Below are 26,978 nucleotides of genomic sequence, written 5' to 3' on the forward strand. Positions count from 1 at the left end.
TATACGACTGACATGAAGCCCTCCCTGGAGACTTTGGGGGGTAGAACCTGGGGAAGGCAGAGCTTGGGGAGTAGAGGTACTCCATCGGGCTGTAATGCCATACAGTCCCCCCTCCAAAGCAGCATTTTCTCCAGGGGAACTGATCCTAAAGATCAGTAGTGATTTCAAGAGATCAGGCTTGCAACCCTATATTCTGGCCATCTTAATAATGGTTCAACTTTCCAACTCAATAGGGGAAAAAAATTAAAGACAATAAGAACAGCATTGCAACTGGCAACTGATAATGTTTTGCCTCCTTCCTGAGGCGTAGCAAGATTGGCCTTTGTTCTGGCTTGAATAGCTGGGTAATTGTTCCAGCCGTCCTTCCTTTTCCGATGTCAGGGAGGGCGAATGGCCTGGCTTTTTATCACTCGCCATGCAGACAGAAACAAACTTGTTAGAAAAGGAGCAGATGCCCTCTTGAAAAGAAAAACGCGATTCCACAGAAGCCGTGCAAATAGCTCAGGCGGACTCATTTTCCATGCACATCTGGCGATCACATCTGGCGATCACACATCTGGCGATCACATCTGGAGATCACCTGCTTCAGTCGAGGCCTGCTACAGCCCATCTTGGTCCACACATTTCCTGCCTGCAGCATCAAGTTGCCCCCTGATGGATGAGAAGCTCCGACACTCGACTGACGTTACTGTCCCAGGTGTCTCTTTTCAGCGTTGTATCCTGCTAAGCCATTTAGGGAAACACTGTTTCTCTGAGTGCGTGTAGAGCACCTTTCGGGCAGCACCCAGGAAGTAAGCCAGACCCCATGCAGTTGTGAATGGGGCCCTAGGTTTCCTAGGCAGATTTCCGCTGGGAAACTGCGAGTTGCATTGAGATCAGGGGAATCTTATAATTTTCAGCTCTGTACAATAACCCACCTCCTGTTCCTATTATTACCACTTCGACTAGCAGTCCGGCAAGCTTGACTTCAAGCAGCAAACGGAGAATTGAGTTGCAATATGGCAGCTCAAATTCTGCAGCAGGACCAGCAGAAATACTGTACGTACATTTCCACTCCTCATATCTGACGAAGGGAGCCTTGACTTGCAAAAGCTCATACCCTGGAAATCTAGTTGGTCTTTAAGGTGCGACTGGACCTGAATCCTGCTCTTCTACTACAGACCAACACAGCTACCCACTTGAAGCTATCGGCATAAATTGCACACATGAATTTGCTGCATTGATTCTACTTTGGCTAGAATAGCTGGACGGTGCCTCCTGGTGCAGGGGCAGAGTGCTTCTGCAATGGCTGGCTGGCCGCTTCAGGACGCTGGACTAGGTGGACCTTTGGGCTGATCCAGGAGGGACTGTCCTTTCATTTACATGAGGGTGTGTGTGTGCAGATACACACAAGGCATTGAAGTACTTCCCCCCTCCCAGGGTGTGTGCATGCACGCGAGTGGTTCTGTGTCATGCATAAATTTTAACCCCTTTCCTTGAGCAGCTAAAGCCGAATCGGTTATGCAAAATAATCCACACGTTTTATGCAGCAGTCACAGGGCTTCTCCTTTTCATTTACTGAAACCAAAACAGGATACCGAGGTGCCCTGGAGGTTGAATTTGGCAGCCAGTCCCAATTTCTGCACTTGTGACACGATCTCACGTGATGCCCGTTAATGGCCGTAGCCTTCCTCTAATGCACACCTGAGCAAGTACAGGCCGGGCGAGGCGATCAGGTTATTGTTAAAGTAAGTGAGGATATTTATACTGAACAGAAATAAAGATGTTTGTAGAGTTTTTAGGTATTTCTAAACCTCTTTGAGTCCACGCATTCAGAGGCCACAATGTTCTGCCTCAAAGCTCCTGCTAAATATAATCCCAGAAAAGCTTGGTCATGGTTTGTTAACATCCCGCCCCAACACGCACATACACAACTAGCTAGCAGGGCCAAGAATGTCTTTGAGGGACCCTGCCTCAAAGACAGCTAGGGGTGTGCGCCAAGAAAAAAATTGTTTCAATTCTGAAATTGGGGAAGGGGCTTTTATAGTGATTGTTGGGTTTTACATAGGATGTTAACAGTTTGGGTTTCAAATCCATGTGGTTTCCCTCCAAGGTTCCCAGTTTTTGGGACCATTATTTTCAACAGAGAACCAATTTGAGGGTTTGGGCTGCTGTTTTTAAAAAATAACCCCACCATATTTGCAAAGAACAGTCTTCCCTCTAAAGACCCCCCCCCCACACACACACATTTCAAGTAGAATGGAAAAAGGAATTGTTTACAGACCCACGAAGCAGGTGTCTTTCAGTGCGACGCACTTCTCTCCACTGATTCCTATCTGGGGAAATGGTGCCAGCTACTGGCATTAAAGAAAATCCTGTCTGCACCCATTTTAAACATAATCTTACATTGACTGACTGACAATAAAAAAATTACCTTTCCGCTGAAAACTCTGCATTTGGCATCTTTCCTTGCTGAGGTCCCTTTTTTTCCTTTCCTAAAGCAAAGGCGGCTTCCTTGGCAGTGCCACCCCCCACCCCACCCCACCCCCCCACCCCAGCCAAGCCCCCTCCTTGCAATCTTCGAAAAATAGAGGCTGCATGTGTGTAACTGCATGTAATGAATCAACCACTCAGATGCTGTAAGACACGTCTTTACACTGGGCAGCCACTGGAGATGTCCTTTAATTAGCAATTAGTACGATTATTATTTAAAGAGTTCCGGGAGGAGGAGGGGGAGGCTAGGGTGTGGGGGAGTCTGAGCGCTAAGTTACATGATCCGTTTGTTTATGCATTGTCTTTGGGTTCACTGCTGGGATCACAGTCACACATCAGCTCCAAGAACGTTGTTTAAAAGTCACAGAAGCTGATTTTGCTGACAAGTGCTGGCACAGCTGGGGAGGCCCTCGTGCATCCCCCACCCCACCCCACCCTTTCCCCTGATGCCAAAGAACTCCCATTGAGAAGTTCTTTGGATCAATATGGAGCTGTAGCCTGAGCACTCACAGCTCAGCACAGACTCTTCCATGCAAATTCCTTCTCTTGGACTTGTCTCCAAAGGTGATTGGCTGGGAGCGCTCACCTCCTGATCCTTTGCAAGGATCCGATTGGAAGGGGGGAATGCCACTGTCTGGGAAATTCGGAGAATCAAAGAAAAACAAGATGCCTGATGGTAAGCGCCTCAGCATGAAAGACAACACAGATTGGGGGTGGGCACGTCTTGTAATGCTGGATTTGGGTTACCGTTCTAGAAAGTCACAGTATTGACCCGAAACAATGATTTTTGTGTACATTTTCAGCTTGGGAACTGCTCACTCCTAGAGGCAGCTTCCCTACCGCTATTCCAGTACTAGCATAGCCAGCAAAGAGGATCCTTTCGTTTGCCTCCAAGGAGCAAAGAACGGGATGCATCTAAACAGCATTCTGGGGTGGCTTTTGTCCCCCAGTTCTGGATTTCTTCTTTGCTGGAGGACGCTAAAATGAAAGCTTTGGTTTCTTCCCAAGAAGGAAATTTATGGCTTTTCGTTCAATGAGGCATTTGGTGACAAGCAAGGGGCGTGGGGATATTACGACTGGTAGACAGATTATTTATAGATCAATCACATTTATATCTAGCCTTCCGCTGGATGGCAGCCGGGCAGCTAATTCCAAAGCGTACAAAGGAAGAAATGAGGAAAAATGCCAATGCAATGCCCGTCTGTCCTCAGTGTCCGCCTTTTCCATTGCCGCTGCGATTCAGGCCTCACCCACGGGGCTCAGCTCCTCGACTTGGCCAGCAAGTTCCTGGGAATCCTGATGCGGGGGTGAAACTTTCAGTTCAGCCTCTGGTACTTCACCCAGGGGGCTATCTTGTGTTTGCCCTTGCTGGGATTTCCCCTCCTTCCAGAAAAGGTAGTACACGACCACAAAGCAGAAAAAGGAGCACGCTTCGAACCACACTTGAGTGCCGATAAAGCTGAGGGCCCAAAAGACAGAACAGAGCAAGTTGGTGTGGATGAAGCTTTGCAAGGAAGCATCTTCTACCGAACTAGATATCTGAGGGCAGTGCAGGCTGGGGGGTCTCAACTCAGGGTTGGAAAATTCCTGGAGACTGCAGGACCGGCGGGGGGTGGGGGTGGGGGTGGAAGCTTTGGGAGGGCAGGCTTTGGGGAGGGGATTCAGCAGGGTGTAATGCCATAGAGCCCACCCTCGAAAGCAGCCATTATCGCCAAAGGAACTGATCTCTGTGATTTGGAGATGAGTTGTCATTCCGAGAGATCTCCAGGGCCCAACTGGAGGTTGGCAATCCTAGTGACAAGTGGGGTCATAGAATCATAGGGTTGGAAGGGATCTCCAGGGTCGTCTAGTCCAACCCCCTGCACTGTGCAGGAAATTCATAACTACCTCCCCACACACCCCAGTGCCCCCTGCTCCATGCCCAGAAGAGGGCAAAAGACCTCCAGGATCTATAGCCAAACTGGCCTGGGGGAAATTGCTACCTGACCCCAAGGTGATGATTGGCATTACCCTGGGCATGTAAGAAGGGTCGCAAGAACTAAGCCCTGATGTAACAATCTGCCTAGGTTCACAGAATCAGCATTGCTGTCAGGTGGCCATCTAGCCTCTGCTTAAAAACCTCCAAAGGAGGAGAGCCCACCACCACCGGAGGAAGCCTGTTCCAGTGAGGGACTGCTCTCACTGTCAGGAAGTTCTTTCTAATGTTTAGCTGAAAACTCTTTTAATTTCAGCCTGTTGGTTCTGGTCTGGCCTTCTGGGGCAGCGGAAAACAACTCCATGCCATCTTCTATATGATAGCCCCTCAAGTACTTGAAGTTCGTTATCATATCACCTCTCAGTCATCTGGGTCAGTCTGAGAGTCTCTCTACACAAGACATCTGACATGTGAAGAACATGTGTCAGGAGACGCAGTGGTAGCTGGGAAGGGTTGTTTAGAGACACAGAGCAGCAGCAGGGCAAAGGCTTTGCTCTACACTGGAGCTGTGTGAAGAGGCTGTGAAATCCCAGAAGGGAAACTTCAGCTCACTGTAACCTCTCCAAGTCCAAGCCTGGCTCTGGAAGGCAGCTCCAGCCTATTTCCATTCCTTGCTGCCCTCTGTTTGTGATCCCACACATTTTTAGACTGCAGAGGTGACATTATCAGAGCCTTTGGGAGGCGAAGATGAAATTAGCAAACCCCCTGAGAAGCGATCTCTGCCGGCTCTGTCTTTTAAAACTATGCTTCCTGGCTAACATTGCATCTCCCTACACTTGATGAACACGTGCAGAGGCATCTTGTGAAGAGAGACTCTGAATTTCAGCGGCATCAGCAGGTTACTCAAGGATGGGAGGAAACTCAGTGCCTGTCACACCTGTGCCGGAGCGCGGTGCTGTCGTAGTATCTGCAGGCGGCTCTCTTCTGGCATTTCCGCTGCCATAGGAGGCAAGTGGTATCAATGATGCTGCCGTAGAGCACTGGGGCCGGCAACCAGGCTAGAAAACAAACCAGAAGCCTCTGCTTATCCATTTAAGCATTTATATGCTACTTTCCTCCCCAACAGAGATCTCCAGCAGCTTACAATACAAAAATGCAATGAGGACTTACAAGCAGGAGCAAAAGGGTGGGGGGAGTTTTTTCAGGGGAGAGCAGATCTCCCTCTCTCTCTTATCCTCCCAGCAGAACTTGCTTGCAGCTCCTGGCTGCAGCCATCAGGCTAGGAGATTAAAGCCGAGGGTTTCCTAAGACCCCCAGGCCCTTCCACTGCAGCCCTACCGCCCCCTGCTGCCAGGTTTCAGCCCTGACCAGTTGGTCTTTGCAGGTTCCGGGCAAGGAGAGCAGCGAAAGCTCTCTCTGGCTGTCAAACGTCCTGACGCCACCTCCCCAGAGTTGGGAGTGAAGCAAGAGTTTCCGTTTCAGTCATGAAAGAGTTAAACTGTTTGTGTTACTTACTTAATTAGTAAATTTACTTTGCACGTAACCATTAGGGCTTCGAGTAAAGATTCCCGCCATAGAAAGGGGAGACTCTATGAACAATGAAGTAGAATTAGGATTTCCTATTGGGTAACTTGTTAATTGGGGTGGCAATTAAGTGATGCTATATACTGAAGTTTTATTGCTCTTTGTTCAGTTCTCTCTCTCACTCTCTTGTGTACCACGTCTATCTAATCTTATCTAGCAAGATGTAGTCTATTAGCAATTTATTATTTTCTTTCAAAGTAACCCTAATTTTTATCCTCTTAGTAAAGTATTTGTACAGAGCTACTCTGGAGTCTGTGTCAATTCTCATTACTTCCAATGGGCAATTCTGCATAGTCTCTGCTAATTTCTTAACACCCAAGTCGTGGAAGAAAGACTGGCTGGCTGGCACCGACAGCCCTGAGGAGGGCCCCTGAAGACTGGCCCCTGGTATGGAAAGGACCTGGGAGAGCAGACAAGGTAGCAGCAACCCGCAAACCATTCCCCTGCCCCCACCCCACAAGAGGCTTGGGCAGGTTGCCTAGACAGGCAGCACTGAAATTTTCCAAATAAATCACTAAATCTACTTCACTGGTATGCATTTTTGGAACAAAATAGTAAAGAGGGGAAAAGGGTTATTACATATGTTTGGATATAGCAGAAAGAAAAGCCTTGGAACAATTTTGCTTCTATAAAACTACCAAAATTAGAGGTAGGGCATGAGCTTTCGTGAGCCACAGCTCACTTCTTCAGATACCAGATACAGCCCACTTCTTCAGGTATCTGAAGAAGTGAGCTGTGGCCCATGAAAGCTCATACCCGATCACTAATTTTGTTAGTCTTCCAGGTGCTCCTGGACTCGTTCTTTTCCACTGCTACAGACAGACTAGCACGGCCACCGATCTTAATTTTGCTTCTGGCTGTTTTCAGCCTCTTTCACAGTTTGGGTTTGAGGTGTACAAAACTCATAAGGCCCCTCCCAACCCAACCCCCCCAACCTTCTGCCGCTTCAGGCTTCATGAATTCCCCTGCAATAGAGGGGTGGTGGTAGTTCTGTTTTAAACCCATCCCCACTATTTGTTTTTATTGAGGATTTCAGTAAAAGGGTAATGGAGGTAGCCCAACCCCAAATAAAGGGAATATAAACATTGCACGTTTCAGGCATTGGTGACTCCATCTTGGTGGAAATTCTCACCAAACGTCCCCAACAGCATCTTTTCTCCTGATGCAACAGAGACTATAAGCAGGCACACATGGCTAAATTTTTCAGAAAGGCTTTGAGGTGAAGGAAAAATGCATGAAACAGGGCATCAGGGACCAGAGAGATTTCACAGGCTTCAGTATTAAGGGCTATTAAAGAGCCTAGATATAATCCCTGCCTCCTTATTTCCTGTAGCATATAAAATAATCTGTAACATAGTTTGATATGTTAACATGAAGGTCAAGTTATTCACAGAATCACAGAGTGATAGGGTTGGAAGGGATCTCTAGGGTCATCTAGTCCAAGACCCTATTAACCAGTATATCTTACTGTTTTTTAAAAAAAAAGACTTGGGTCTATTTGTCCCCAAAACCAAATCCGTAAAGTGCCTCTTTACGAGCATCCAGAGGTTAAAATGCATTTAAATAAAAAGTATGCATGTGTGCTTAGTACAAGCACATGCTGCAATCTTTCTGTTGGTTTTCTGCTTTTCTTGTTTCTTTAGTCTTATCTCTGTGATATTAAACGCTGTTCCCTGTAATGGATTAAATCACGAGCTGCCATCCCTCTTTTTCTTTCCGCGGGAACAAACATTAATTGTATCTAAAAATGTTTCTTATGGCCTCAATTTGCACGCGCACAGTCCAGTTGAAGTTAATCAAAGTCACTTCTCCCCATTCAATTATCTGCTTCTGCCGCCTGCCTAGTTTCTTTTCTGCATTTCCAGCTCTCCGCTGCTCACACCCATCTTTGGCTATTTGTGCCTCACCCTGCCTGCTCTGTCTGTTGTCTTCTGCACTATCAGCTTTAGAGGCATGTTTTATGAACAGGAAACTCCACCAGGTTTTGTACTGCATAAACATGGTCAGAACTTTGGACCAACGGTCTGCAATACTATCTCAATGTTTATAGATTTAAGAGGGTTATATCCTGCATTATCGTTTTATAAAGAGATACAAGGTGGCTTTTATTTTATTTTTAAAAATTATTTACATCAGTTATAGCCCGCTTTTCTTGCTGAGACTCTAAGAGGATTACATAGTATAAGTCAATACAATCAACGGCTGAAACATTCAGTAAACAATTCCACCAGGTAAAGATGGCAGAAATTTGAAAACGAGCAGAAATCCAATACAGAGCTGAAAAGCAATTCTGCACATAACACATAGATTGATATGACATAATAAACAGTGCAGAGCAAATCCAATAAAAGCACACTTAGACCAACAGACAGTACACAGTAGTGTAGTCTATAGTCCTTATCCCTGTACCAATGCATCTCTCTGAACCAGTTCCTTACAGCACAGCTTTATTATCTGTGCAAGAAAGCCCTTCTGAATAATTCGGTTTTGCACAGTTTGCAGAACGCTGGGAGAATGAGAGCTTTCCAGATCCAGGTTTCAGAGGGGGGGGGGGAATTCCAGGTTCCCTGAAATCCAAGTAAGATTCTCTAGTCTGGTTCCGCATGATTAGAGGTTCCCAGAATTATCCAGTCATTATTATCTATGGGGAAAGCTATCTGGGGGGCTCAGGGGTCATTTCCCAAGAAAAATCCACCAAATTTGCAGGGGACATACTTTAGAGGACATACTCTTGACTGTCCTCTAAAGACTCTCCATATTTCGGGAAAACTGGACTCCAGGGTTGAATTTTATGGGCCCCCGAAAAAGGTGCGTCCAGCCACTCTCCATTGTTTCCTATGGAGAAAAAGCGGACTCTCCCACTAGGTCAAGGCTGCCACGGCCAAGGCACACTCCCACATGCAAGCTCAACACACAGAAAGCCCAACAGAACTAAACTAAAGCCCTCCCCAGCCACCCGTGCCCCCGAGCAAGCCGCCCAGCCACTCTCCACTGTTTTCTATGGTGGCAAAGCTTCCAAGCTGGCTCGCAGGCAGAAAGGGATGGGGGCAAGATTGCAATGGCCGAGGCACACGCCCAAATGCAAGCTGAGCTCAACCCAGGGAAAGCCCGACAGAACCAAACTGAAGCAAGGGATTGGAATCTACCCAGAACTAAAGCGAAGCTAACATCAAACCAGAGGATCCTTTCAAAATGGAGAATTCCAACCCAAACCAAACAGAAGCAAGGGGACAGAATCCTCCCAGAACTAAGGTGCCCCAGAGAATGCTCCGATCAGCTGGAAAACATCTGCTGGTGGTCCCTGGCTCCAGGGAGGCTCGGTTGGCCTCGACCAGGGCCAGGGCCTTTTTGGTCCTGGCCCCAACTTGGTGGAACTCTCGTCTGAGGACACCCGGGCATGTCAGGATCTTCTATCATTTCGGCGGGCCTGTAAGACGGAGATGTTCCACCAGGCGTATGGTTGAGGCCAGCACTGAGCCTCCCACCAGCCTCCCACTAAGTGTGGGGTTATACAGCGTCCACCGGCCAGCTACCCCACATATGGGTACAGCACGGGGCTATGTAGTGCCCATTCGTTAGCTGACCCACATATGGGTTGCAGTACACTATCGGTCCGCTTCCCTCCCCCTGTATGTGGATGGGCAGGAATCTGGAATAGACCCCATCTTGGGACCATTAGTATCTGTTGTTGATTTTATGATGAACTGTTGTTTTATGAATTGTTTTTAATATTTGTATTATATTTTTATAACTGCTGTACCTCACCTTGAGCCCACGTGCGGGAAGGGCAAGTTAGAAATGTAATAAATAAATAAATTAATTAATTAAAAAAAAACAGATAACCAGATCAGCAAATTCCAGCCAAACCAAACTGAAGCAAGGGATGCTGTTGCAACTTAGCCCAACAGTCCCAGTGCCAAAAGACAGGAGAACTCCTGCAAAGATTGGCTACTCACTCCTCTCCCCCTGCCTCACCCCCCCTTTCCTCACTCTGCCTCTCCCACCCACCCCTCCTTCCCCTCCCTTCTCGGAAACAAGTAGGAGAACCACAGGAAGGAGCCAGCCACAGGCTGAAGCAACGTTTCCCAGAAAACCCGGATTAACCCGGATTTATCTGGGGGTCTGGATCCAGATTCCTGGAGAGGATTCAGGATCCTCTGATTTGATTCAAAATCCCAGACCTGGATCGCCCTAATAATGTGTGAAGGGAAGAGGTGCACTCTGCGCAGAGTCCATGTGCCTCCTTGTTCTGCTTCTGTCTCAGCCAGGGAGAAGGAACCATGGAGACTGCCCCACCCTTGGAAGGTCTGCTTGACGTTGCTCCGGGGTCTGAGGTCTTCCCGTGCACGCTCTGCTCTGTGAGTCTCTCACCTTTTCTCCACAGCCACAAGGCAGGCTCAGACCTCGTTTCTCAGAATGCTGGATTCAGCAACTGGGCTTGCGTGTCGGCAGCCTTTGCCTCTAACTTACCAAAAACTCTTAGCAAGAGGAACTGGATCCCAACGGCAAGAGACTTGTCTTCCGCTTTGACACTCCTAAGAGACAAAAACAAATGAACAAAGGAGGATTCGCGGAAGCTAAACAGACGGATGCACACAGGGCAATGAGGACACCTGGGCACTCTCTTCATGCCAGCGGGAGGAACCAAGCAATCAACCGCTTGGTGGGGAGATGGTGCTGGAGGCGTTGGTTTCCAGCTTTCACTGCATGAAGAGATGTTAGCTATCATGCAGCATCAGGGGCTGAAGGTCTCCTGCTCTCTTAAGCAACTGCCCATTTATTCCCCCTTGTTGTCCCTGCTGCCAGCAGCTTCCTCCCGGGACACAGATGTGATTCAACCTCTTTCTCTTCCTTCGTGTTACTTATTTGTTGGTTTTACTGAATTTGCTTTCCACATTTCTCCCCAATGCAGACCCAAAGCAGCTCACACCATTCTCCTCTCCTCTTCACAACCCTGTGAGGTAGGTTAGACTGAGAAGTCGTGATTGGTCCAAGGTCACCTAATGGCTCTTGGCCCAAGGGGCCCCAACATTTTGGAATCTGTGGGCACCTTTGAAATTCCGACAGAATTCAGACGGGACCAGCATACCTGAGGGTCTGCCTCTCCCCATATGTACCCTGCAGAGCGCTTAGATCAGCAGCAAAACACCTACTGGTGGTCCCGGGTCCCAGGGAGGCTTGGCTGGCCTCAACCAAGGCCAGGACATTTTCGGTCCTGGCCCCAACCTGGTGGAACTCTTTGTTGGAAGGCACTTGGCCCGCCAAGACCTTAAAACCTTTCAGCGGGCCTGCAAGACAGAGACGCTCCACCAGGCGTACGGTTGAGGCCAGCGTGTAGATGGAAGACATTCTGGCCTCCCTTCTGGCCGTATGACCATCTGCCCCCACGTGTGAGCAGTGATCCCGAACATCGTCCCCACCCCCTCTTCTCTCCTTATATAGGGTGAGGGAAATCCCGTCCTGGGATATTAGAAGTTGCCGTAGAGCTTGTTATGCCGCTGAATTTGCATTACGGAATTGTGATTTTATTGTCTTATTTACCATATTTTATCTGTAATTTATTTATATGTTGTGATCCGCCCTGAGCCCAACTGTGGGGAGGATGGAATATAAATAATAGTAATAGTAATAGTAATAGTAATAGTAATAGTAATAGTAATAGTAATAGAAGATGGTGAACACAACCACAAAATGGCTGCCACAGGATTGGATCCAGCCAGAAAACAGCTGCTGCAGGAGGCAGAGCCGCACACAGAGGAAGCCCAAGTGTAGGGGGAAAATGCTGCAGACTTCTGTTTTAAAAAACAAAAAAGGGGGAAGAAGAGTGCGAGAGAATAAAACCAACATTGTGGGGCCAGCTGCCTCTGAAGCAACGTTGTTTGAATCTGCACAGCCAACCGGATCTCCGCTGGCCAATTAGAAGCCCTGCCAGGCGAGAGTCCTACATGGCCCCGCCCACTCTTTAAAAGCACTTGCTGGGCACCAGGAAAGGTCCTGGCGGGCATCTCCTGGGGGACCCCTGGTCTAGCCACTGCGTCCGGCAGGCTCTCTCCACGTCACTTCTCAAAACCAAAGCAGCAGGAGCAGCAGCAGCAGGCTGAGTCCTCAGTCCTCAACCCGCTACAGAAACTACATCAAGGTGTAATCAAGGGATGTGTGTCTTTTCAGCAAAAAGAAACAAGAGCCTGCGGCACCTTCAAGAGTTTTTGTGGTCAAAGCCTGTTTGCTTATGTTCTGTGTGTGTGTGTGTGTGTGTGGTACCCTCAAGTCATAGCTGACTGATGGCAACCTGTTGGGGTTTTCATGGCAAGAGGTGGTTTGCCATTGCCTGCCTCTGCAACCCTGGTCTTCTCTGGGGGTCTCCCATCCAATTACTAACCAAGGCCAACTCTGCTTAGCTTCTGAGATCTGACGAGATCAGGCTCCCCTGGGCTATCCGGGTCAGGGTGTTTGCTTATGCTAAAGCCTGTGAAACCGATTTTGTCCTCTTCTCCTGGTCTTCCTCCTTCCTTCCCTGTGTTCGCTGACTCTTCCAGCTTTTGACTGGAAGTTCTTCAGGACAGGGACGTTTGTTCGGGCTACTCCATAGGGTTCTGCCCAGCAATGGCACGTTGTCCCCCAAACAATAGTAAGAAGGACACAAACTGGATCTCCTTTTCAGGCCTCTGAGAATAGAGCAGGGGTCACTGGGGGAGGTGTGTGTGTGTGTGTGGGGGGGGTAGCTGTGAATTTCCTGCACTGTGCAGAGGGGTGTGTGGTCAGAATTTTGGAGTCTGGATCGTGCTGGACCCAAACCCATAGCATAGAACCAGCCCTGCCCTGAAATCAAATTCCAAAGGCTCTCACTTTCTCTCCCCCTTTGAATTTAAGCTTCCTTTTAAGTGTGCCTGTTTCTTGAGAGAGCCGGCAGAAGTCTGCAGCATTTCCCCCCTGACACAAACCAGAAAAGGGGGGGGGGCATAAAAGAGCACTACATTGAGCAAAGATAACAACAAAAGCCAGTGAGGGTCCCAGGCAAAGGCAATGGCCAAAAGACCCTTCTGGCCTCTACAAGTAAATTAAAGCAGCACATTTCATTAGGCTTCAGAAGAAAGGCTTGCGGGCAGTGATAGGGCACACTCCTTTTACATTCCCATGCATTTACAGCTATATGTAAACCATGTACCACGTGAGAAGAGAATGTTCTGAAAACGGTTCTGTGTTGGAACAAGTGAAGGTCCCTTCTGGGACCATCCAACAGTCTTGTCTCAAGGAGTCCCTGAGGGCAAAAGTACAGCAGAGAACCGTGTGACCAACTACGTCAGAAGGCCCAGAGGGTGGCCTATAAGAGTCGCTCCTACAGGAATACTCTTCACTGCTCCGTGGGAAGGCGCAGGAACCCCTGTGTCTGCCAGCAAGTAGTCACTGTGCTGCCTCCCGGGAACCCATAAGCGACCTGTCTTTGGTCCTGGGGTTTCCAATAGGTAAGACAGGAGATCTGTGGGATTGGGATTTTGCTGTAGGGTTTTACTGCTTGCTTGCTTTTAGCTATAAGGATCCATATTACGGAACTGTTTTTATTACATGCTTATAGGGTAAGGTTTTTTATTAATTAGGACTGTATAAGGATTTTACTATGATACTGGACAACACTCCCAACTACTTTGTCAGACTGCACAGGGAAGCCATTGAAATTCACAAGCATAAGCAAAACTTCAACAGGAAAGAAGAAACCTTAAGAATGAACAGAGCATGGTTTCCAGTTCTGAAAAACACCAGGCTAACAAAACACTCTACACCTGACAATAGCCCTGCAGAGAAGATTAGCACATCAAGTACCAATCCATATGCAAAAGAACCTCCTCAGGATACAGTGAAGCCTCCCGCCATTAGCATTCCACACCCTGGGAAACTCTTACAGGATGACTCAGCTCAACCCCACCCCTCCTGAGTAGATACAAATGACCTACATCTTTTCCACACTGTGACACTGAGAGATGCCTGTCTTTTGGTGCTACACCTCTGAAGATGCCAGCCACAGCTGCTGGCGAAACGTCAGGAACTACAATGCCAAGACCACAGCAATACAGCCTGGAAAACCCACAACAACCATAGATTTTACTATAAGATTGTTATAAGGTTTGCCTAGGGGTTTTATATTATTAAGGTTAAGTATTCTTTTAGGTCTCTCTACTATAAGGTTCATAGGTTATAAACCTACTAACTGCATGCTTGTATGTCTGTGTCATTACCGGTCTTGCTAACCGTTTGAAACATTCAAGGACAGACAGGCCTATTGTGGCGCCTTGTCTTGCCATTAAGTGTATTATTCCTTTTTTCCAAAATAAACTTTGGTACTGGTTAAGATCTTCTCTGTGCAGAGGTGTTTGTCTACGTCACTAGCACAGACTAGCAATAGGGAAAGCGAGTTTAGGTTAAGAGTTACACACACCCAGGCCTTGGTAAGTGGCTCTCCAGAACAAAGAACGGAGGGCCGGCCAAAGGAGATCCAAGGAGGGGTCCCCCACTAAATTTTCACAACAGGGTGGACTAGATGATCCTTAGGTATCCCAGCTCTATGTGTCTATGTCCCCTCTCGAATGACCATCATGTGAACACAGCAGAGTCCCAAAACACTGCCTCTCTCGATCCCTCTGCAGAGAAAAAACAGGTCATCCAAAGCGTCTATCAGGGAGCATCCTACCTGAGGATGAGCATGAAGGCCGGTGTGTGCGAGATGCTTGCCAGAAATCCGGATATGCAGACGAGCAGCACAAAGGGCATCAGGAAATGGGAACAGGAGGAGCCACAGGTTCCGGGGGCAGCAGATCCCAAACCCCCGTTGGAGAGGACGCAGCTACATCTGCTGTAATTCTGAGCGGGGGAGGGTAGGAGGGAGGCAAGACATAAGGGAGGGAGGGAGGGAGGGAGGGAGGAGCAAAGTTCAAGGACATAAGGTGGGGATGTGCATTTTAAAAACAAGGAGATAAACAAGGAGCTGTCATGGCTTCGAGGGCAGGCAACTGTAAGGGCGCAGTCTATGCTCACCCCCTGCTGGCCACATCCCTGCTTCAAAACTTGCAAAACTACTTGCAAAATTTAGCACAAGTGTCCCTTCACAAGGAACCAAAAGGACGAATATAAACCCCGTAATCAGAGCTACCAATAAAAGTGAGCGGATATCACAATTCTTTTAATTAACATTGCCAAGGGTGGCTCCGCACGAGCCGTTAAGGCCGGAATTGCCACAATTCTTTCACACTTTTCTTATCCAGGAGACGGCATCCTCACTCTGGAATATCCCCATTTAGGGGAGTGGTTTTTCTTGCTTTTTCCAGACCTGATTTTCCAGTTCAAGGAAGAGGAGGCTTGCTTCCCTGTGAGTTAGCCGCTCCATTACGCTGCTCACACAGATAGACTGCTCGCAGGAACAGCTATTTACAGAAAGCAGAACCAGCTCTGATCAGTGGATCCAGCTACAAGAGGCAGAGAGGGGGCCAGTGTGTGAGGAACTGCTCGAGTTACTTCCCTCTGTGCAGAACGGAAGGCCTCAGAGAAGGTTCTGGGAAGTTTTTAAAATTTAATTTTATTATATTTGTATTCCACTCTCCCTGAAAACCAGGCTCAGAGCAGATCACAGCAGAAGGTTCCTTTACGTTTGGTGCGGGATAAAGGGTGGAGACACATCCCTGAGCATTTATGACAGCCAACTAGCAGCATGAATCAGAGATGTTTTCCTTCTTCCCTCCCCATTTCTGCTCCTTCATCCTCTCGCCCTTTTCAAATCTCTCAGCAAATCAGTGTTGACTTTCTAGGTTGCCTAAGAATCCCAGCTTCTAACCTTTCCAGCCCATGTTTAACCTATAAAGCCCTATGCGGACTGGGACCGGAATATATGCGGGACCGCCTCTCCCCATATGAACCCCAGAGGCCCCTCCGTTCTAGTGAGAAACATCTGATAAAGGTCCCTGGCCCCAGGGAGACCCGGCTGGCATCAACCAGGGCCAGGGCCTTTTCGGTCTTGGCTCCAGCCTGGTGGAACGCTCTGTTGGAAGAGACCAAGGCCCAGCAAGATTTGTTGTCTCTTCGCCGAGCCTGCAAGACAAAGCTGTTCCACCAGGCATATGGGCGGTGCTAGGCGGAGCCCCCCTGGCCGGTCGATGATGGATTGGGCCCTCCCCACGACCAATACCCCCGTTTTAAAAACTCTTTTACTGCAAAGATGCTCTGAAGTTGATTTAAATCTGATCCGTGGAATTCTGTGCTGCTATTCTGATGTTTATATTTTTACTTGCATTTTAACTGTGTAAATCTGGATGTTTTAGTATTGTTAATTTACAATAACTGTTTCATATATTTTAACTTTTATGTATTTGTAATCCACCCTGAGCCTGCTGGAAATGTGGGGAGGGCGGAATAAAAGTTGAAAATAACTAAAAATAAATAAATGTGGAGACTGTGTTTCCTTAAGGACTAGCTGCAGAGGACACGCAAGTGTTCATCACACACAGAGACACACACCCTGGTCATTCTCAGCATGTTCAGAAGTGTGAAGGAGAGCCGCAGGAGGAAAAGGGAGCCCAGGATCCATTCCGCACTCCTAATCTCTCCACCCACCTACCGCTTTCCTTTCAGGCACTCCCAATACATGTGATCCCACAAGGACTCATCTCGACTCACCAAGACTTTCTTATGTATAGCGTCATAATTGAGTGCTGAGCAGCCGGCATAACAGGGGGAGATGTATTCAATGTTATTCTGGCCACATACAGGGTTAAAGACATCGGCAGAGCAGTTGCACATTCGGTTACAGTCGGCAAAGTATACCTCGTATCCACCACTACAAAAGAAAGAAGTATAATTGGTGCTGATTTGAAGGAGAGTTACTGAAAATTAAATCTTAATGGAATTTTATAGATTACGGGATTTACTAGCAACAGAGCCCACTGTAAAAACAAATACAACAGGCTCTAGCAGTGGGGCTTGGGAAGGCCCAAGGCCGTGCAGTCAGTGGAGGCGGTGGGAAGGCCGCATAGGGAGGGAGCCCCCCACGCTGCGCCTGCCCGCCAGTTCCACAAGCAAGCTTCTGAGGGCTGCAGAGCCGGCGGGGAGGTGTAGTGTTGCACCACAGCCAGTGGAGGCGGTGGGAAGGCCACATGGGGAGGGAGCCTGCCTTCTCCCTGCCCAGTGGTGGGCTCCACAGCCCCCCCCCTTGCCTGTGGATCAGCTGGGCAGGGAGAAAGCAGCGGTTAGCCTGCCTTATCCCTGTCCAGCTGAGAAACCCTGAGGCAGCCATGCAATGGGGAGGCAAACTGTTTTGTCCCCACTCACTTCTTATCTCCATGTTCTGCGCCTGCGCAGGAATAAGAAGTGAGTTGTCGGCAACACGGTTTGCTTTTTATGTCTTAGAAGATGTAGACAGTTGTTAAATTGTTAGAAAGGCCCCTGAGAGCATGCAGATATTTTGTTTTTCGATACCGAGACCTTGGAGGATGGTTATAATTTCATGAATGATATTTGTTATCCCTTCGGTCCTTGTGCACCTTTCCGATATCACTGAAGAGTTGACTGACACTTGAGTCTTGCTGGAATCAATCCTGTTAGCCCTTAAGGTACCCCTGGACTTCTGTTCTGGTTTTGGCCTTTTGGACCACACACTGGTTTCCAGCCATGAAGTGTGCAAACTGCCCTTCCCCCTTCTGTTGCTGTTCGGAGCTTCTGCCCTTCCGGTGGCAAGAGGTCCCTGACAGCCATCAAGTGAAAAACAAGAAATCCTGCCTGCAGAATTACATCTCAGGGGGAGGGAGGAGCAGGGAGAGGAGAGGGGAGAGGAGAGGAGAGGAGGGGAGGGGAGGGGAGGGAGAGCAGGGAGAGGAGAGGGGAGAGGAGAGGAGGGGAGGGGAGAGGAGCAGGGAGAGGAGAGGAGGGGAGGGGAGAGGAGGGGAGGGGAGAGGAGCAGGGATAGGAGAGGAGATAGGAGGGGAGAGGAGAGGAGGGGAGGGGAGGGGAGAGGAGCAGGGAGAGGAGAGGAGGGGAGAGGAGAGGAGGGGAGGGGAGGGGAGGGGAGAGGAGCAGGGAGAGGAGGGGAGGGGAGGGGAGCAGGTAGAGGAGAGGAGGGGAGGGGAGAGGAGAGGAGGGGAGGGGAGCAGGGAGAGGAGAGGAGGGGAGGGGAGATGCTCAAGCTGAGGCATAGATTACTGTTTAATGTCTCAGGAGAAAAGCTGCCATTTCACCTTGTTCAAAAAAATGCACAGGGAGCAGGGTCATATTAACCCATGGCCGGGCCCTTAAGCTTTCAGGTATTTCGGGCCCCCTGCGACACTTCAATCTTTCACCCCGCTACAGCCGACAGCCTGACCCTGGTACGGTAGGTAGTAGACCACAGTACATAGCCCTATAACCATTTTGAGGGTCTCCTGAAGAATTCTATACACAATTTTAAAAATATTTTTATTGCACGAGTAGGACTCTTCAGGAAAGCACCTTTTGGGGGTATAATTGTTCAATATAGTAATATTTTGAGTGAATCAAACTTTTATTATTTATTAATAATATATAATTTATGGATAATTGTTTTAATATAAGAGACAATTTCTTTCACTTCAATAAGGAAGCAGTTAATTGTCTTATTAATAGAGGTTACGTAAGAGAATCAATTAATTGTAATTTATGTGGGGGTGTCAAAATGGATGGGCCCCTAGTCCCTGCAGGGCCCCGAGGCTTCAGCTTTATGGATAATACGGTCCTGACAGGGGGGAGAGGTACTACGTTGGGGGTGGGGGGTGGGGGGGGTTGAGTTTCAGGGAAAGAGGGAAGAGATGGGGATGAGAGCCAGAAGGAGCGAGCTGACATTTAGAGCCAAGCCACAAGTGATGCCTGACACAGGTTGGACACTTGTCAGCTTCCCTCAAGTTTTGATGGGAAATGTAGGCGCCCTGGTTTTACAGCTTGGCTCTCCATTACAGCTGCAAGACCGGGATGCCTACATTTCCCATCAAAACTTGAGGGAAGCTGACAAGTGTCCAACCTGTGTCAGGCGTCACTTGTAGCTTGGCTCAGTGACAAGAAAAGATATTAACAGAACAGAGACGACCAGCCACCAAGAGCTGGACTTTTGCAGTGACTAGAGCTGGACCACGACTGGACAGATCTGAGTTCAGAGGCCCATTCAGCCCTGAGGTTCACTGGGCCAGTCGTTCTCGATCAGCCTGCCCTACCTAATAAGTTGTAGTGAGGATCAAATGGGAAGGGGGAGACACAGAGGCCACGCTCAGCTTTCTAGAGAAGGATGAGAGGCAGAACGAATTGGCAGAGAAACAGGAACACAGTGAATGGGAAAGGAAAGGAAGGAGGGGGCAAGGAGGAAAGAGTCCACGTTGGGAATCCCTGGACCTGAAGCCCCCCCTTATCCCGCCAACAAACATTTTCTTGCTCCCCAAAGAGAGGTTTATTCCAGACAAAGACCCCGACACGACCCAGAGCTTACCTCCCAGTGTAGTCAAGGCCCGCGACCTGCTGCGTAGGGCATCCGAGGGAGAAGAGGGGGAGCACAAAGAGAATGCACAAGCCCATGCTGGCGATACACAGGAGGGTGCTGTCCTTGAGGGACAAGTGGAACTTTTTCATGATGACGCCCCCCAGGAAGATCCCCATCATGGCCGCTGGGAGATTGATGGTGCCTGCAGAAGGAAGAGGGCGGAACTCAGATGCTTGGAGACGTCCCGGAACGACAACTGCTCTCCAGACCACCGAGATCAGTTCCCCTGGAGCAAATGGCTGCTTTGGAGGATGGACTCCATGGCATTCTATGAGGTCCATCTAAACCCCGCCCTCCTCAGGCTCCTCCCTCAAATCTCCAGGAATTTCCCAAATATGATTTGGCATCGTCTCTCCAAGGGAGAGATACTGTACTGGCCTCACTTTCAAGCGTGGGCCAGCTGGATCTCTGTGGCTGCTGTTTTCCAAACAGCGACAATCTGATGTCCCTTACCAGGTTTTTTTTAAAACAAAGAAGCTGCCTCAGATCCCCTGCATTGTTATCCTGTTTGAGACCCAAGCAAATTTTCAGCATTGTCCCTAGCGTGGGGAGGCAGGGGAGGGGAAGAACTGGTCATGCCTCTCTCCGTTGAGATGGCATGAAAACAATCGCCGAGTTCCTCTCCCCCAGCGATCCTGCATGGCTCGGTCTTTGAAAACTGCCTTAGAAAACGACAGTTTCCAGGTGAAACGGCATCCCCGACATGTTCAAAAACACGTGTCTGGTGTCACGTTTGGCTTGGCCCTAAGTTCATTGACTTCAGTGGTGGAGTATCTCACCATAGGATTGCACTGGATGTCTCAGATCACAAAATTCTCCGAAAACAGAAACAAGTAAGCAATACACACCCACACCCACCCGCACTCACGCACCGATGAGCATGTTGGCATACGATGCCGTGAGGGTAAACTGCCACTCCAGGAATTTTCCCAGGAACGTTGCTAAGCCAGCAATCATGGCGGAGAAGTTGATCAGCCCCAAAATCACCATGACGAAAAAGGGATTCTTGAAATTTCTCAGCAGAACCACAGGGAACACTGCAGCGGGACAAAGAAGAGATTAGCCATCAACGATCTTTGCCTTTGCATAAAATAGTAGTAACGGGATCACAGGTTAAAGGTCGACACTTACTTGGTGACTTGCATGGCATTGTGCAGTGGGGAAATGCAGCGTCATCTGCATCAAGAGCAGCTCTAAAATTAAACAGGGGGCCGGTAGCATTTTATAGGGTGCATCTGGGGAGCCACTATAGTATCTTAGCTGCCCTGCACAGATAGATCAGTTAGTTTGGAGTGCAGCCCAAGCACGCCCCTTTGTTGCATGGCTCACTGGCATGCCTTCTCAAATCACCCCTCCACCAGGGTGGTCTCCGTGGGGCTACCACCAACTGAGCAGGGGCAATGCCCAGGGGCTCGATGATGCAAGTGAGACACGGCCCTCTGGCCTAGAGAAAAGTGTCTATGGTAAACCTGTAGAATTTCTGATGAATCCTAGAGCTACCTGCCATCACTTCCAGATTTCCCTTGGATGACGTGTCACACCTGTGGTGCTGCTGAGCAGCTTTTAAAAAGAATTCCCCCTCTGCCACTTGGAGCAGCCCTAGTCCTATCTTACTATATAAAAGAGGAACCATGTTTCCGATTACTCACTGGTGCAGGCGCAGTGAGGGCAGGAAGACGGTCAGCCTCCCAGCCCTTCCCCTCATGACCTCCTCCACCCTCCCCAGCTGATCCACCAGGGAAGTAGCTACAAGTGAGCCCACTGCTTCCCTCCCCAGCTGATTGGTGGCCCTGTGTCCTCACCCCCCCCCAAACAGGTCGCAGGGGAGGGGGCCATGCCAGGCCTGGCCACCCTGTACTACCCCATGCCAGGCCTAGCTGCCCTGCGCTGATGCTGCCTAGATGGAGTGCGGGGGAGGAGGCCATGCCAGGCCTGGCCACCCTGTACTACACCATGCCAGGCCTAGCTGCTCTGCGCTGACGCTGCCTAGATGGAGCGCGGGGGAGGGGGCCATGCCAGGCCCAGGCACACTGCATTGCTTCCACCCAGATCTGGGCCCTGCGAAGGAGACAATGCCTGCCCAGCTGTCCTGCCCCCCCCCCCGACCGGGCACTGTGGAGGGGGGATGCCTGCCCTTTCTAGAGCTCGTTGTATTTTTTTTCTCACACTGGGCTTTGTTGCTAGTCTCATTAATAAAAGCTTAATCTGAACCTTTTTACAGCACAGAGTTAATATCACCTGGTCACTAACATCCCATTAAAATGTCAAGGCATTTTTCCCCGGCCACTTGGGATCCCTGCCATTGGCTGACGTTGTTTCTTGAAAAGTGAACAATTGAAAACTGTTGGACTAATCTACTGTGGGAGTGAATTTTGCAGGATGGCGTTGCTTCATTCTGTTTTTCTTCTTCAAAATACTTTCTGCCCATATTGTAGGGCTGTGTTATGAAAAGAAGCTCAGAGAGATGCCTTGGTAGGGTCAGGGTCTGCTGATGTAGCCATGTGCCTGCTAGGGAGTTTCCATACTGCTAAGCATGCCATGAATATTCGTTATGTTTCATTTCAGAAAGATTTAATCTCTGTGCTCAGCTTTACGCTTGTCTTCCAAATTTTCTGCTGCCATACCCTACCATATCTGTTTCACTGAATGTCCTAATTGTTGTTCATTATTGTACTTTGCTCAGTGAATGTCTTTGCTGTTGATGATACTGTATTTTCGCTTGCACTGTGTAATTCGACTTGAATCTCAGTGAGAAAGGCAGGCAGTAAATAAATATATAAATAAATAATAAAAATAGATGACGTGCTGTCCTGCAAACTGCCTGTCTGGCAGGCTAGCACCTTCTAGAAGCATCCTGGCACACTGGAAGTATATTTTTATTTGGGGAAAATAAAACCTGCTGAGCTAAATGCAGGAATGGAACATTTAGGTTAATTCAGAGGAGGAGGCAGAATGGTTATAGGCCAAGTCAGACAATGGTCTGTGTCATTCTGACTGGCAACCAATGTGTATCAATCAAACTTTAGTGCGATGCCCCCTGACAAAGCTTTATGGCACACTTGGAATTTCTCCTGCAATTGGTGGGGAAAGTTATAGGCTCATCTCTTTGGCTTTTTAACACTTCCAGGGATATTAGCAGCCAGCTCCTCCTTGATGGCTGGTTAAAGTCCGCTGGGTGAGCCGGGCAGGGCTTCCCCATGAGCAACAGACCAAGACTTACTTTTGATGAACTGCAACAGAGAGAGATCCTCAAGTTTCTCTTTATCCTCCTCTAGCAGGTCGCTCTTGGTTGATTCTGTAGCCACCTTTTGTGGATTCTCTTCCTAGGAGGAAGAAAGAGGTGCTATGTTAGACATCAGAATTTGAGTCCAGCGGCATTGTAGAGATAAGTAAGATTTTCAGGGTGAAAGCTTTCGAGGAGCTCTGACTCTTGAAAACTTACACCCTGAAAACCTTCTTGATCTCTAAGGTGCCACGGGACTGAAATCCTGCAATTCTGCTGAAAATCAGCATAGCGACACACCTAAAACTATATTAAACAGGACACACAACTACATTCAGGGCTACAGAGATGTTGCTTTGGGCCCACAGAATAGAGGGCTCTTTCTGTGCCCCCTCAATGCAGTCAGTAGATACTTAAGTGCATGGATATCAGCATAATAAATTGGATCCTCTAATTTTGTGTGGACTATTTATTATTGATTTTTATTGATTAATGAATAACTATGAATGTCAGTTCATCAGAAAGGCTTCCTATTTGTCTCAGTAAGCCATAGCTCTTAGGGTCAAAGGTGAAAGGCTGGTCTGGTATACAACCTTGTTTGCCCACTAACCTTAGGCAATACGGACCAGTTTGTTGGGGCCCTCGGCCTCGGAGGAGCCGGGGGGGGGGGCTGACTCCTTGATTTCCCTGTCTGTTCCCCTGCCTGTTCTCAGAACACTTCAGGGTCTCTCGGTTAAGTGCAAGAATCTTTCCCTGAGCTCTTCCCAGAGAAGTTGGCATGACCCGTTTCTCACTCCAGATCTCAGATTAGCTCAGCCAAATTGCCCTCCTGTTCTTCACTCAGAAAGGGCAGCTCCCTACCCTTCCCTTTTCATCACTCCTCGCCTGGAGGATGGCAAGCCTATTTAGCCCGAGGAGGTCCTCTGGCCCATCTGCACAGCAGACAGGGAGAATCGCGGGAGTTAGGATGAGTGAAGTGGGATTATGGCTTGGGGTTGTCCCTGGCCAAACCCCATCTTTTTTAAAAAAGGGGATTTATTCCAATTTGGCACTGAAGCAACAAGTAAAGAGCAAGGGAAGCAGCAACAGAGACACCACGAGAGAGGCGATACGGGCTGGTGATGGCAGGGGTTTGCAGACTTGGCTTTCCTTCCCTGCAGTATGAAGTTTGCAGCCCAGGATTTTCTAAAGAGCCATTTTTACTGGTCTATATTTAGCACGTTGGATTTGCCAGTGCTGCCAAGTGGCTTTCAGGGCAAATCCCTCCCTTTTCACTGACACCAGCTGATCAGTTTCAGTCAAGGTTGAGGGGAGATACCAGCTCAATAACCACACAGTTTGCAACAATGGCGACAAAGATCGGAGACAAATGCACTCCTTCCCCATAAACAGGATGCTGCCAGCTCGAATCATTCAAAAGAGGAATTGCCAGCTCTTGTTTTTAAGGGGATTAATTGGACAAGTTTGCCTGCATAAATAATGGAAAGATAAACGAATGCCTCTCAAAACACAAACTACTGGTGGTGTTCATTTTTAAAATTCTGTTCCAAAATGCCTGGGGCAAAAAGTTTGTGTTTGGGAGACTCGGGGGAGAGACATCGTGGAGCATGTTCATAGCTTGAGGGTGCGCCTAGATCTGGGTCTCTTGTTGGATAAACAGGTAGTGGATAAACAGATGGCAGCAGCTGCCAGGGGTGCCTTTCCTCAGCTTCGGACCTTCGTGGGCAGGAAAGATCTTGCCACTATAGAACATGCCCTGGCAGGGCTTTTTTTCAGCCAGAACATGGTGGAACGGAGTTCCGGCATCTCTTGGTGTGGAGGGCGATCTAAACTCCCCTCTGTCTGGAGATCAGGGGGCGGGGCCACCGGCCATGTGACCATTTTCACCGAGGGCGATTTAAACTTTTAAAAAGTCCCCTCCCCTTGTTCCAGCTGACCCAAAGTGACATCATTGTGTGGTCCTGGGAGCGTGCACCACTTTGTGCACGCACATGAGGTACCAGGGGCACCACCTCCCGCCAGGAGTTGCCCCCTGTGCTGGCAACCCTCTGAGTTCCACCACCTCTTTTCCCAGAAAAAAAGCCCTGTGCCCTGGTAACATCTAGGTTAAATCACTTGTTCCATTTGCACTGCCTCCCAATTTGTTTCTTGGCACAATTCAAGGTACTGATATTGACATTTAAAGCTGGGGGGTCAGCATACCTTAAGCACCATCTTCTCCCACATGAACCTGCCCATTCACTACAGTCATCTTTGGAGGCCTTGCTTCGGGTGCCCCACCAGGTAGCTGGCAACCCAAAAAAGGGCCTTCTTAGGCATGGCACCCAAACCTTTGAATTCCCTCCCATGGAGATTTGTCTGTCCCCCTCTACTGCTGTCTTCCGCCAAGACTTTTTCATTTTGTTTGGCATACCCCAATCACTGTTGTTGCCCCTCCTCTCTGTTCTTCATCTTGTGCATTCATGTATGTGTGTGTGTGTGTGTGTGTGTGTGTGTGTTTACTGAATTGTTTTTATACTTAATTTTTTTTAAAAAAGTATTTTAACATTCACTGCCTTGGAGGCCCTATTCGGGTAGAAAGGTGGCACACAAATGGTTTAAAATCAATAATTTGGGTGGGCTGGGGCTTTGTTTCATGTTCTGGCTCCTATTTAAAGTAAAAGCATTTTTGCATAAAGGCGTGGTGCGCCAGGACAGATAGCAGATTTGGAGGGCGAGAGGCAAGATGGATCTCTGTAGCCTGGGGATCAGTTGTAATTCCGGAAGATCTCCAGGCCTCACCTGGGTGTTGGCAAACCCACTTGCAAAGAAGACCTTCCTGGGGGATTGAGCAACATGCATAACTAATTTTTTTAAAGCAAACTCAAAATGAGAAATATAGCATGGTAAATATCCTGTATTCTACAAAATACTTCTTATGGCCTTTATAAATAAAAGGGGTTTTTCCCCTCCATACATAACATTCCTCATAATAAGTTTTTCAAAAGCTGAATATTATCCTGAAATCTTGCATTTCAATCATCAACAAATAAAATCTCTTTTTCTACAAAGCTTGTCATGTGATTAATTTTTCACTGGCCTTTTAAAGCTATGTTAACTTAGACATAAGAGCAGTTGGCCAAACTCTTCTAAGCCACTCTATCAACAGGGGGGGGCTCTATTTTTTTTCTGAAGCAGGCAATATACACTTAGCAGTACATAAACTCACCACTACTTACCACAACTTGCAGCAAGAGTCAAGTTCAGTGGCAGCTTAAAGACCAACAAGATTACCACGGGATAAGCTTTTAAGAATCGAGCTCCCTTCATCAAAAGCTTGACTCTCGAAAGCTTATACAGCATAATGGAAATCTTTTTGGTCTTTAAGGTGCCACCGTACATGAGTCTTGCTCTTCTAGGGCAGACCAACATGGCTAACCACCTGAAGCACATCTTTTATGCAAGATCCCATCGGGAAGGAAAGCGAGAGCACACTCTGCTATATTTCTAAGAGTCTCTCTACACAAGACACCTTGGCGCATGTTGGTCAAGTGAAGGAAGATGCAATGGTGGCCGGGATGCGTAGTTTAAAAAGGCAGAGCAGGCAGAGATCACTCCTCAGAGGGTTTGTTAATTTCATCTTCGCCTCCTGGAAGGCTCTGCCAATTTCACCTCTCCAGTCTAAAATGGTGTGGGAGGACAGTAAGGAATGGAAATGGGCTGGAGCTGCCTTCCAGAGCCGGGCTTGGACCTGGAGAGGTTTTAACAGGCTTAAGTTTCCCTTCTGGGAAACTTCACACAGCTTCAGTGTATAGCAAAGCCTTTGTCCTGCCGCCAGCTCTGTCTTTTTAAACTACTCTTCCTGGCTAATGTTGTATCTCCCCAAATGTGTTCTTCACATGTCAGACGTCTCGTGTAAAGAGACTCTAATTGTGTCTTGTGAGAAAGCCTGGGACAAAGCCAAAATCTGTATAACAAGCCTGCAGGCTCATTTCCACAACACTTGCCGTACATTTAACCCACCTATAAGGGGTCAAATACCCCACACTGAATGTTTTTTAAAAAATGTTTTAAAAATGTTTTAAATGTTTAAAAAAAAATAAAAAATGTTTTTAAAAAGCTTAAATTCTCTTAATCAGTCAATGTCAGCAGAGGTTGTTTTAGACCTGGCTTCCACATTTTAAAAAAAAAGTAGACACAAACTTGAGGTCTTTCCCATTAGTCAGTGGAGCGCTTGACGCTAAAGATTCTCTTGCACGCACATGTGACCTCTTTGGAGAACTGCCGGA

At 48.2% G+C, this 26,978-nt stretch overlaps 1 protein-coding gene across 2 annotated transcripts in view; it reads right to left on the bottom strand.

Moving 5' to 3' along the window:
- Nucleotides 1-2,727: 2,727 nt before the first annotated feature.
- The window catches only part of SLCO2B1 (solute carrier organic anion transporter family member 2B1), a 70,040-nt gene continuing 45,789 nt past the window's right edge, over nt 2,728-26,978 (bottom strand). For both annotated transcript variants that reach the window (XM_054973131.1, XM_054973130.1), the window contains exons 8-15: nt 22,708-22,810; nt 20,360-20,524; nt 19,437-19,629; nt 16,631-16,790; nt 14,655-14,824; nt 10,442-10,506; nt 5,325-5,445; nt 2,728-3,931 (exon numbers count right to left, since the gene is read on the bottom strand). In XM_054973131.1, coding sequence (XP_054829106.1) covers nt 3,712-3,931; nt 5,325-5,445; nt 10,442-10,506; nt 14,655-14,824; nt 16,631-16,790; nt 19,437-19,629; nt 20,360-20,524; nt 22,708-22,810 — 1,197 coding nt within the window. In that variant the 3' untranslated portion in view covers nt 2,728-3,711. The remainder of the gene's footprint in view (nt 3,932-5,324; nt 5,446-10,441; nt 10,507-14,654; nt 14,825-16,630; nt 16,791-19,436; nt 19,630-20,359; nt 20,525-22,707; nt 22,811-26,978) is intronic.

The sequence above is a fragment of the Eublepharis macularius genome, chromosome 3 (genome assembly GCF_028583425.1).
Source record: "Eublepharis macularius isolate TG4126 chromosome 3, MPM_Emac_v1.0, whole genome shotgun sequence".
Taxonomy (NCBI): Eukaryota; Metazoa; Chordata; class Lepidosauria; order Squamata; family Eublepharidae; genus Eublepharis; species Eublepharis macularius.